General features: G+C 40.3%; 1 protein-coding gene across 3 annotated transcripts in view; it reads left to right on the top strand.

The window, feature by feature from the left end:
- The window catches only part of PLXNB2 (plexin B2), a 256,734-nt gene that overhangs the window by 166,569 nt on the left and 77,503 nt on the right, over positions 1–12,662 (top strand). For all 3 annotated transcript variants that reach the window (XM_027894893.1, XM_027894891.1, XM_027894892.1), the window contains 3 exons: positions 6,027–7,137; positions 8,831–9,013; positions 11,463–11,585. In XM_027894893.1, coding sequence (XP_027750694.1) covers positions 6,040–7,137; positions 8,831–9,013; positions 11,463–11,585 — 1,404 coding nt within the window. In that variant the 5' untranslated portion in view covers positions 6,027–6,039. The remainder of the gene's footprint in view (positions 1–6,026; positions 7,138–8,830; positions 9,014–11,462; positions 11,586–12,662) is intronic.

Here is a 12,662-nt window from a genome sequence, read left to right as displayed (position 1 = left end):
TCCACCTGCAGCCCATGGAGGAGCCCCACACCAGAGCAGGTGGACACACAAAGGAGGCTGTGACCCTGCGGGAAGCTCACACCAGGGCAGGGTCCTGATAGGACCTGTGGGACTGTGAAGAAAGGAGTCCATGCTGGAACAGATTTTTTGGCAGGACTTGTTACCCCACAGGGGACCCACACAGGAGCAGTTCATAAAGAACTGCAGCCTGTGGGAAGGACTCGCATTGGAGAAGTCTGTGGAGGACAGTCTCCTGAAGGAGAGACCCCATGGTGGAGCAGGGGAAGAGTGTGATGAGGAAGGAGTGGCAGAGACAAGGTGTGATGAACTGACCATGCCTCCCATTCTCCATCTCCCTGCACTGCTTGTGGGGAAAAGGCAGAGAACTCAGGAGTAAAGTTGAGCCCAGGAAAAAGGGAGTGTGTAGGGAAAAGGTTTTTTAAAATTTGGTTTTGTTTCTCATTATCATACTCTGATTTTGATTGGCAATAAATTAAAATCATTTCCCCAACTTGCAGCTGTTTGGCCTGTCAAAGTAATTGCTGAGTAATCTCAGCCCCTGAGCCTTTCATCGTGTTTTTCTCATCCTGTTTAGCCAAGGAGGGGAGTAACAGAATGGCTTGGTGGGCACTGCGGCTCATTCTTGCCAGATGAAACCATGGTATAGGAAACCCTGTTTTTCAGTAACCTAAATTTGTGGTTCCATACGTCTTCCATTTGTTTTGCCCAGGGACTGCAGAAAAACACTAACAGAATGCACAGGATCTGAGGACAAAACATTTATTATTTCCTTGGCAAGTCCATACTTTTCAACCAGTCCTTGTAAAAGAAGATCCATGTCAATATGACTGTTACACATATTAAAAAAAAAAACTCCTACATTATTAAAAATTACTCAAAAAAAAAAAAAAGAAAAGAAAAACAATTGAGAATTTATCATGTGAAAGCAAGCAAAACTTTTGTCTTCCATATCAGGAAAAGAATCAGTATTAAAAGTATTTGTCCATTTTTTGCCACTTTACCGGCAGTTTGACCAGACGGAATTGTTTGTCCTGTGTGAAGATGCCCTGTATATCTTAGCAAACTGTTTTGAGGAGAAGTGAAAGGAAAGTAAAATGACTCCTTTTGAGCAGTACAGGCTACCACAACATCTAATGAAGTGGATATTGGTTTCTCATTCCCCACAGCATGACCTCCTGCAGTTTACTGACGCACAGGTCCCATTTGCTAACAGCAAACTGTCACAAATAAAGAGATGGACACCATCATAGCTATCACTATTCTCAGTGGTTCTACTAAACCAATTTTGGATGTATGGCGTAGTGTATACCAAAGAAAGTTGTTCCTCGGTGTTAAAAACCTTTTTAGCATGTTACCATGCTCTTAGAAAATGGGTTTGAATCCTGCAGAGTGTTGTTTCAGGTATTTCATTCTCTAAACCAGCGAGCTCCATCATTCATTTGTTTTAGGAAATAGTAATAGAAGTTGTAACTGGGGAAGAAACTATTTACAGTTCTCACAGAAGTAGAAGCTTTGAAATCCAGGCTGAAAATCTGCTCATCCCCTGCTTCTCACACATTCTCTAATTTCTGTTCTGAATTCTTTTGAGCTTAAAAATGAAAGCTGAATTCTTTTCAACCTGTGAAAAACCTATTGAAAGCTAAAAAGTTACTTGAAATGAGAGAAAAGAGAAATTTAATTCATCTTTCCCCACGTATCTATGCCATTTGGATGCATTCTTTGGATTTTTCCTTTTTTATGTTGCAAATTTTGAGTCTTTTTGCCAATTCTTTTTTCCAATTTAATTGTCTTTTGGATCTTTTGGGGTTTCCCTGATTGGAGGAAAGCTTTCAGGGAGAACATAGTTCTCTGCATTGCTGCTGTTAAAGCATATTGTTGTCTTCTTTGTTTGGCAGAAACACTTGTTGCTAGACAAGTGTGGCTTGTTGCTAGAATTTCAAGTAAAAAAACTTTATCTGAATGAGGTAACAGGGTATATGTGATTAGTGAAGAAATACTCTGCAAAAACACCACAGAAGCTAAACTGGTGAGATTATTCCTTCACTGAAGATTTCCTTGTCTATTGCTTTGAGGAATAATGCTTGGTTTAGTTCTCACTTATTCCAGTTTCAGGAAAAATTTGGTATTATTTCACTTCAGCTGAAACAAATGTTAAGAAATTAATTAACATGAAGCTAAAGATATATTGAAAGCTGAAGTGACTGGGGGTGGCTGAAAATTGAAGGTTCCTGTATACAGATCCAGCAGATGATTGTGCAGTGAAGGAGGAAAACACCTGCCACATTCATGTCAGCTCAGTTCTAGTGATAATTTTTAGGGTGCATATAATAATGTAAAATGAATTTGAAGCTCACTTTGTGCTTGTAGATTGTAGATGCTCCTTTTTTCTGCATATCTTTTTAAGAATTGGCTGTTACTTAAGGTTATTGGTCTTGCTTGAGTAGAAAGATATAAAGTTATGGGTACTGACATTAAAATTGATCTAGCTGGGGGGCAGAGCTCTGGTAGCTGTGTCATTCCAACACAGTGTAACTTTATGGCAGTTCCCCTGTATATGAAGAGTTTTCCTGGGTACCCTGTGTTTCCTGCACTTCTAACAGAAGTTCTAAAGTTTCATATTTCTTGTAAGCAGCAAGGTGGGGGACAAGAGGCAGGATGGAGACAAGGCTTTGAGAGATATAAAAAAATGATATGGTCAAATACTCTGTTGGTCTTCCTCTATCCTGAGTTTGCCAAGGCCTTAAAATTAAGTGCAAATTGAGGGTGGAGAGGGTATGTCAGCTCTCAGGACTAAGGCTTGACTTCGAATAAGCCACCCAGGCCTGTGTGTAAATACAGTATGTGATTAAAGCCATTGGAAATATATTTCCTGTGCAGAACATCATGGATTCCATGCACCAGCCCACACTTCTTACTTATTTTCTCTTGTGTTTCTGTGACTTGTTCATTTAAAACAAGAGTTTTTCACAGCAGGAAACTGTTCCTTGATACATTCCCATAGCACCTAATTCAGTAGGGCATCTGTGTTAGTAGCAACACTGTCATTCCTACCACATCAGCTGGTCATAGCAGGATTCTTCCAGCGGCTGTTTCCCAGTTCAGTTAAGATGAGGTGAAAGGTGAAAACGAGCTGTGGTTGTAGTGCATATCATTTCATTCTGTTTGCTTTTTTCTTTTCTTAAGCCTGCTATTTGAGAAGTGGATGAGAATTTAATTCTGAATCTTTTAGAGCATATTAAATTTTTGTTTACTATTTGTTTTGAAGGGGAGGTGCAGTATGTAAGTATGAAGAATGAGGAACTGTTACCTTGCATAGAGATCTGAGATAACCTGATGGTTTGGCATGAGACAGGGTGGCATGGAGTAAATAACAAAAACAAACAGACGACAAAAAAGATAAGGCACAGTTAATGAACAGTGCGTGTAGTTCTGAATAATTTAAGTCCAAAATTTTAAAAGTAAACAAGACAGAAAATAGTAGAGAGGAAACATTACCCGTTTTTATGCAGAGAGATTAATTACTCTTCTAAGAGTCTAGTTTAGAGATGTGAAACATACTTTTCCTTAAATCCTGGCTCCGGCATGAACCAGCAAGACTCTTTGTCTTCACCTGTAGGACAAAGCCAGATGTATTACAAGTGCAGCCTTTGAGTCCTGGTGCCGCCAATGGACATAATGGTTTTTTTCAATCCATTGAAATAAGTTAACATGGAAGTGAACTGGATGTATAAATTTAGGTACAATAAATTACTTTCCATTCATTTGAGGCATATTTTGTAATTAGAGCTATTTATGGGGGGGGAGGGGGTTGTACTGAGAGCAGAGATTATAATAATCTAAAAATAATTACTTTGTGGGAAAAACGTGAACAAATGAATCTTAATTCTTCTACATTTGTTCCTTTGGCAATAGATAAAAGAATGATAAAACTGTTATGGAACAACATTGCAGTAGTGTGTCAAGCTGTTTTTTTATTTCATTGTAGATAACTGCAAGGGTAATATTTGAATCTAGATTACATGCATTATCCCATATCATTTAGCCATGGAGATGTAAGCTGGGATCAAAGCTTGCTTGGAAAATTGAAGTCCTTGGGAACATTAAGAAAAGATGAGAGGAATTCTGAAGAATTGTAGGTTCCTTAGAGCAGGTCTCCTGTCGTTGTAAAGAGATCCAGCACTTCATTACATTGTAAAGCATGTACTGAAGCCTATGTGCCTGAAGAATGGATTATAACTCTTATCTTTTTCTGGGTCACTGTCATGGGAGGTCAATCTGTCATGAGAAAGTCAGGCGTGGGCTGTTGGGAATGAGCTGTCTTGTCTTTGCTGTTACTTTAGTTACCTGCTCATTTTGGTACATGGTAGGAGCTTCAGCAAAACAAGATTGAAATTAGCCTTCTATTTAGTTTTCATTATTATCCTGAGTTCCATTTAGTAGGGTTTTGGGTTTTTCAAATCACTCTGCTTTTAGAGAAGCTGTTCTCACCATTGCACATGCACATGCATTGCATGTGCATTTTCTCCATACAAAACACAGTTAATACTGCAGGTCAGGAATTGTCTTTCCATGTTGTTGGCAATGCCGAGTTGGTCTGGGGAGCTGGCAGATGGCTTGTGCTCAAAAGAGTCCTTCCCTCCTGTTCAAACTTTTGCATGCAGGTTGTTGATGTTTAATCTTAGTTACCCAGTATAAATGATGATTCAGGTATTGTCTTTCATATCCCAGCAGAGTCTATTACTCCTGCCAAAACAGAAGTAGAAGCTGGCACAAGAGCATGGTTTCTTCTTTATTATTTTTTAAAGTTTTATTTTATTTTTTCAGTTTCTCATTTTGGTATTTTATGCTCTCTTCCTCCTCCTACAAGACTTTTGCCCGTTAGATTGCTTTGTCAAATATTTCTCCTGTCTTTTCTGTGGTTTTATTTCTTTCTATTAAGACTTTCAGATATTTTCAGATTTAACTTGAGATTGCGTCTAAGTTTACATGTTCTTCACTCATCAGATCAAGGAATTCCATGGCTAACTTTGAAAATGTGGATCATATTTATTTTTCAGTTCTTCCTCCAAACAATATTCATCTTTTCCCCATAACATCAGTGTGTCCAAGCATACCACTTTTCTGTTCTCAGAACAAAGCACTTGGAGAAAACATTGACAAAATGTTCTGTGCTTAGGAAGCCAGAGGGGACTTGCTTCCTCATTTAAGTTTTCAGATTAAAATTAGGCCCCTGCTTACAAATTTCAGATCTTTGTCTAATTCCAAACAGCCAGGTGATCTGCTTGGGAAGTAAAATAATGAAAAGAACAAAAAACACAAAACAGGTAACAGAATCCTAATCCTAAAAAGTTCTTAAGTGATTTTCTTAAGACAGATTTGAAACTGTTAAGTGGCAGTGCTCTAGTGAATGGAAGTGTTGGACTGTAGTGCATACCAGCAGTCAAAGGCAATGTTGCATGTTAAGGACTCTACCCTCTTTCTGCTTTACATTGATGAAGGTCAAAGAGCATCAACAGCCAGATCCAGATTTCCTTACTCTCAGTGGAAGGTTTTTTTCCTTTCCTGGGGAAAGTTCTGCAACACCAAATGTTTCAAACACTTTTATCTAAATCCCCCTCCCGCCCCTTAAGGAGGAGCTACCTGAAACACTGGGATTCTCCACCTTATTTTTAAAATTTCAGCAGTAAATATGGGCACAGTACGATGCTATCTGGAGAAGCACTACTACTTCTTGGCACTCTATGTTGTTTCAAATTGGCTGTTGTTTTTGTGCTTTAGCACAGGATTGATTATCTAATTGGTTATATGATAATCATTTAGACATATGACTTTATTAAATCCTTTACCAACAGATTAAATTGCTAGGCAGTTAACAGGATTTGAAGCTACACCTGCACAAGGAGAAGTGTATTTTTGTCTGAAGTTACAAGAGAAAAAAACTTCTCAATTTTGTGTAAATTGTATTTTTCAATATGTTTCATGTTATTGCTTTTTTCCCTTTTTAGGTATTACACAGAAATGGCTTTATGGATCTGGACACTGACCATTCTGAGCTGTTTTTGCGTCACCTTATCCAGAAATGAGGAACTGAAATTTTTTCAGAGTGCTACAGAGCTAAATCATCTAACAGTGGATAATGACACTGGGATAATCTATTTGGGAGTGGTAAATGCTTTGTATCAGCTTACAGAAAACCTGGAAGTAATAAGATCAGTAGAAACAGGTCCAAGAAAGGACAACAAGAAGTGCACACCTCCCATTGATGAAAATCAGTGTAAAGAGGCCGTACTGACTGACAATTATAACAAATTACTGTTGCTGAACAAGGCGGATAATACAACTGTGGTATGTGGAAGCCTTTTTAAGGGAATCTGTGCCATCAGAGATCTACAAAACATTAGCAATGAGAAGTATTACGTAGACACTAGCGGAGAAAAGTCCTTTGTAGCAAGCAACGATGAGAATGTACCAACTGTGGGACTGATCACTTCCTTGAATAATGACCAAGTGCTATTTGTTGGAAAAGGGAATGGACCAAATGATAATGGGATTATAATCAGCACTCGGCAGCTTTATGAAAGGGATGGGAAAGACATTTTTGAAATGTATACAGACTCAGCAGCTGTTAAGTCAGCTTTTCACTCATCAAGCACACAACAATTTGTGTCAGTCTTTGAGGATAAAAAATATGTTTATTTTATTTTCAATCAGAAAGAGAAACAACCTGTCAATAACCGCACGCTGATTGCACGTCTGTGCAAAGATGATGCCCACTATTATTCCTACTTTGAAATGGACTTGGGTTGCAAAGATGATGATGGTGCCTATGACCACTGTCATTCTGCTTACATCACTACCCCAGGAAAAGAGCTGGCTGAGAGCATGGCTCAGCAGAGACAACCTGTGGATACTCCCTCGGATGACAAAGTTCTTCTTGCACTCTTCAGCAAAGTAAACAAAGATGACGGCTCTCTAAAATCCGCCTTGTGTGTGTTTTCCTTGCGGCAAATCAATGAAAAGATTGAAAAAAACCGAAATGATTGCTACACTAAAAAGAATACCAGCTCATTTTACAAACTTTTTGCAGCAGAAAACCCGTGTGCATTACATGGACTGGTAATATGAGTAATATCAATATTAGTTTTAGAATCTGTTTTAGTTACTAAAAAATATACAACTACATGTTTTGATGTGACTTTGAGCTAAACTGTAGTAAGATCAGATGACTGAAAACTCAGTAGCTGGACTTGCTATAGAAATGGAATGTGATTGGGGGGTTGTGGAACAGGTCAAGCACGAAGTGGCAATATAGTCTAAATTCTGAGTCTCTTAAAAAGGATCTGATGTTTTCTGAAAGATGAATGTTGCTTTCCTAAATGCGCTTCTTTTAAAGGTTTCCTTCTGATATGGAAGTTACTGAGTCAAGTGCAGGGATTTGTTACACCCATGGTCAGCTTCTGGATGATCACTATAGACAATTCTGGTTTCAGTTAATGTATTTATAGTACTTTAAAATGGTATTAAGAATATTTTAGATTATACTGTAATTTAATGTTGTTTTTCACTTGTATTTGTATTTTCAAATTACTGAAATACCCAGATTTCCTATATTCAGGTGGTGTTCATATTTTGCTGTGGCTCAAAATACTTCCATAGCATGATACCCATCTTCTTTTTATGGCCTGTCATTATCCTGAGTATAAAGGTTTTGGAGGGTACTGTTACACCCCTCCAGCTTCTGTTCTTCAATTTATGACTGTCAATTTTCAGCACCTCTGTTGGCTTTATGATGGTTTTGCCCACATCACTCTATTCCCAAGCCCCACTTGTGCATGCCATTCGTCACTGCAGACAACCCCAAACTAGGTTGAGAAATTAAGTCATCTTAAAAATAACTCAGCAAGCTTTTAGGAGAATGTCTTAATTCCCTAGCTTGAGCAAGGTACACACTTTCATAAGCAGCTGTTTGAGCACAACTTGAGAAGTGGTGTGCTATAGTCCAGGGAGAGGAGTGGACAGCTGAAGAGATGAGGCATGGGGATACCTTTGGTGGTATTGACCCGTAATCCTTCATCTTGTGAGACTACAGCCATCTCCCACACAGCAGGTCGCTAGTGCTAATAGAAGTCAAAAGAACACTTTTTTCTTCAAACCACCAGTGTTACTCTCTGCGGTACCCTGAGTATGGGGTGAGCATCAAACATAGAAATCCTGTGTGACAAGTGGAGTGGCCATGGCTTCTGACAAAAGGAGATGTGGATTTCAGATCAGAAAGACAGTTTTGTTACCAAATATAGCAGGAAAGACAAGGTGTGAATGAATTTCCTTCTGGTCACACTCTCTGGAGCTCAGTATTAAAGCATAGTGAAGAGGGAATGTGTTGAAGTTCATGAGAAGGTTGCAGGAGGTTGCTTTTCTATGGATAGCAACAAATTAAGAAACAAAACAGCAATAAAAAAAACAGTCTTCAACACAAAATTAGTTAACCCAATCTCCATGACATGCTCATTTTAATTGAACAAAGTAGTTATTTTTTAAACTGTGCGCTGTAATGAAATAGAAACAAAAAGTTTTCTCTCCCCATACCTCCTGGAAAGTGAAAGCATTGAAGCAGTTTGCAATTAGCAGGCTGTTCTCTTATTGCTGCCTGTTGGCTGGGGGAAAATGGCCAGACAATCCATTTCTCTCTTTCTACTCTTCAATGTCTGAAGGGTATTATACTTTCTGGTAATAGGGCTGCACTTCATTCTGTGCTAGGAATTAGTGATCTGAATGTTTAACATTGCTCTGTGTTGCTATTCTCTATTAGAATGCAAGCAAAAATTTCCCCTGTGGCTCCGAACACTTGCCATACCTCTTGGGAAGTTGGAATGGCGTTATAGAGAAGCCGGTACTACAAAAAGAAGGGATGAATCTCACGGCTGTCACTGTGGCTGTGGAGAATGGACACACCGTGGCCTTTCTGGGAACGTCAGATGGTAAAATTCTTAAGGTAACAAACTGGACTTAAAAGACTGGAAGGTATTTAAAAGGTTGTGAACTGTAGTGATAGCATATGGCTATCTAGAAGTAAATGGGATTTATAAGATCACATACCAAGAATAAATTCTCTTGGAGCTTGGTATTTTTAATCTCAGAGAAAAAACACATTATTGCTGATGTACCTCAGCTATCGGATACACAGATTGAATTAGCATTGCCTGAATGACACTTTTCCCAAAGGATTACATACCTACTGAGAGCTTTATATAAACAGCCTTTGGTAATCTAACAGCTGCTCTAGCCTTATCTCTATTCAAGCCCATACTAGTTTAAGAGCAACTTTTCATTTTGTCATTCTGGCCATTCAGTGAATAGAGGTGGCAATACAAAGCCCAGGCTGAAGCTCTGATAAATTCTGATTGTGTGGTGTTCAAGATTTGACATGTTTTGTAGTGTTGAAATGTCAAGACTGCAATACCAAACACCTTCTTTTGCTTGAAGGAGAGTGACAGCCATGTCCAACCAAAAATCTAACACTACCGAGTCCCACCAATGTCAGAAGTATTGAGAAGGCATATGTGTGGTGCCTAGAGACATGGTTTAGTGGTAAACATGGTGGTGCTAAGTTAGCAATTGGAGTCTTTGCCACCCTTAGTGATTTTATGATTCTACATCCGTAAGTGCCACATCTATAAATCTTTTAAATATCTCCAAGGATCGTGACTTAACCAATTCCCTGGGCAGCCTGTTTCAATGCTTGACAAACCTTTCTATGAAGAAATATTTCGTAATATCCCATCTGAACCTCCTCTAGCATAACTCAAGGCCATTTCCTCTTTCCCTATTGCTTGCTAATTGTGAGAAGAGACCAACCCCCACCTCACTACTACCTCCTTTAATGTAACTGTAGAAAGCAGTAAGGTCTCCCCTGAGCCTGTTTTTCTCCAGACTGAATACCCCAGCTCCCTCAGCTGCTCCTCATAAGACTTGTGCTCTTTACACCTTCCTTGCCCTTCTCTGGACATGCCGCAGCACCTCAATGTCTATCTTGCAGTGAGGGGCCCAAAACAGGACACAGTACTAAAGGTGTAGTCTCACTGGTGCCGAGTACAGGGGTACAATCACTTCCTTACTCCTGCTGACCACACTATTTCTGATACAAACCAGGATGCCACTGGCCTTCCTAGCCACCTGGGCACACTGCTGGTTCATGGTCAGCCATTTGTTGACCAGCACCCCAAGCTTCTTTTCTGCCAGGCAGTTTTCCAGACACTCTACCCCAGCCTCCATGGGGTTGTTGTGACCCATGTGCAGGACCCAGCACTTCACCTTGTTGAATCTCCTACAGCTGGCCTTTTCCCACCAATCCATCCTGTCCAGATCCCTCTGTAGAGCCTTCCCACCCTGCTGCAGATCAACATTCCCACTCAGCTTGGTGTCACCTGCTAACTGACTGAAGGTGCACTCAATTCCCTTAACCAGATCATTAATAAAAACATTAAACAGGACTGACGCTATACTGATCCCTGGTTAGCATCACTACTGACCAACCACCAGCTGGATTTAACTCCATTCACCACCATCTCTGGATGGCCCAGATATCCATTTTTTTACCCAGTGAACAGTGCATCAGTACAAGCTATGAACAACCAATTTCTCCAGGAGAATGCTGTGGGAAACAGTGTCAAAGGCTTTAGTAAAGTGTACCTAGACAATATACACAGCCCTTTAGTCATCCACAAAGTGAGTCACCTTCTCACCAGGTGAGATCAGTCACCTGATCTCATAGAAAGAGATCAGATTGGTGAAGCAGGACCTGCCTTTCATAAACCCATTCTGGCTGGGCCTGATCTCCTTGTTTTCTTGCATACGCTGCATGGTGGCACTCAAAATTATGTCCTCCATGACCTTCCCTAGTACCAAGATCAAACAGACAGGCTTGTAGTTTTCTGGATCCTCTTTCCACCTCTTCTTGTGGGTGGGCGTCACATTTCCCAACCTCCACTCAAATGGGACCTTCCCAGTTAGCTGGGACTGCTGATAAATGATGGAAAATGGCTCAGGGAGCTCTTCTGCCAGCTCCCTCAGTACCCAGAGATTTCTTGTGTGTTAAAGTAGTACAGCAGGTCACTGATCAATTCCCCTTGAATTTTTGGTGCTTCATTCTGCTCCCCATCCTTGTCTTTCAGCTCAGGGGATTGTGTACCCTTAGAATAGCTGGAGGCAAAGAAGGCATTAAGTCCCTCTGCTGTTTCATCTTTTTTTTTCCACTATGTTTCCCCCCACAACCAACAAAGTATGGAGATTCTGCCTAGTCCTCCTTTTGTTGTTAGTGTTAATGTTGTTGGTGTTAGTGTTTTTAGAAACATTTTTATTGTCTTTTACTGCAGTGGCCAGATATAATAATGTTTGGGTGAAAAGAAGCAACATTAACCACCTTCCTTTCTTCCATGAAATAGGTGTTCCTGTCATCCACTGCAACTGAGTACAGCTCTCTTACTATTGAACTAAATAAACCCATAAAAAAGGACCTGGTCCTTGACCAAACCCAAGAAAATCTGTATGTGATGACCACAGACAAGGTAAGGTGTCCTGCTTGCATTAACGACCTTCACTTCCTCTGTGGCTTGACCTGAGATGTATACATTTCTGAGTTGTTCCTAGAAGGCATCCTATTTAGTGGGACTCCCCCTACTCTCTGTATGAAGATCCTTCTCAAGTCTAAGCTGATGGACTTGTTAATTGTGACTTGGAGAAGTGAGTTTGCCTCTGAAGCTCTCATACAGGGTCTGTGAAAGGATGGAGATGTTTGGCACCAGCAAACCTCAGGGCCAGGCAGCCCTAGAGCTCAGTGTGGTGTGAGTGGGGCACTGGTGGATGCTTTAGCTGCCAACAGTTCTTTCCAAAAGTATTTCAGGATTCTGCTGACTGACATACTAGCACTGACACATCTGTAAAGCCACCAGGAGTTTTTGTGGGTCTTACTGCCAAAAACTAAGAAGCAATGGAGATAATTACATATTTGGGAAACACTTTTGTTTAAGCTTCTGCTTGAGAGAAGCAGGAAAACTCCAATTTTGTGAGGAAAGGCAGAGGTAATCTCCTTTAGGTTCCCCTTCTTTGTGCTGTCAGGTGAGAGCACAGTGGAGATTTGCAAAGAAAGGGAGAAAAAAAGCAAGTAGGAGATGAGAGGGATGCCAGATTTCTCCTTCACTTCCAGCTATAACCCTCTTCTGACACCTTTCTTTGTGGAGGCTGAAGCTGCTGGTGTCAAACGCTTGATTCAGCAGCTCTCTATTACAAGGTGGGTAACAGGCTGTGACCATCTGCAGCCCTGACAGCGACATGGAATGCAACATGGGAGATGCTTTGCAGCAGTAACACACAGAGAATGGGGAGGGCTGTGAAAGGAGACTATTTGGAAAAACAATACAAGAAGAATATTTTCCAACTGTTTTAGAAAAGGATTAATATAAATTCCTGCTGCAAGAATATTATAGTCTAGCTGAAGGTTTTCAGGCTAGAAACCACTTTGGAAAAAATGCCAGATAAACAACTGATAAAGCATTTAATAATAGGGCAGTGTGAGACAAGTTACCTTTCCTTTCCCCTTTCCCCTTTCCCCTTTCCCCTTTCCCCTTTCCCCTTTCCCCTTTCCC

This window comes from Empidonax traillii, unplaced genomic scaffold (genome assembly GCF_003031625.1).
Source record: "Empidonax traillii isolate 1590-97213 ecotype Southwest subspecies unplaced genomic scaffold, ASM303162v1 scaffold447:size986111, whole genome shotgun sequence".
Classification (NCBI taxonomy): domain Eukaryota; kingdom Metazoa; phylum Chordata; class Aves; order Passeriformes; family Tyrannidae; genus Empidonax; species Empidonax traillii.
This window is presented reverse-complemented; position numbering and strand designations above follow the sequence as displayed.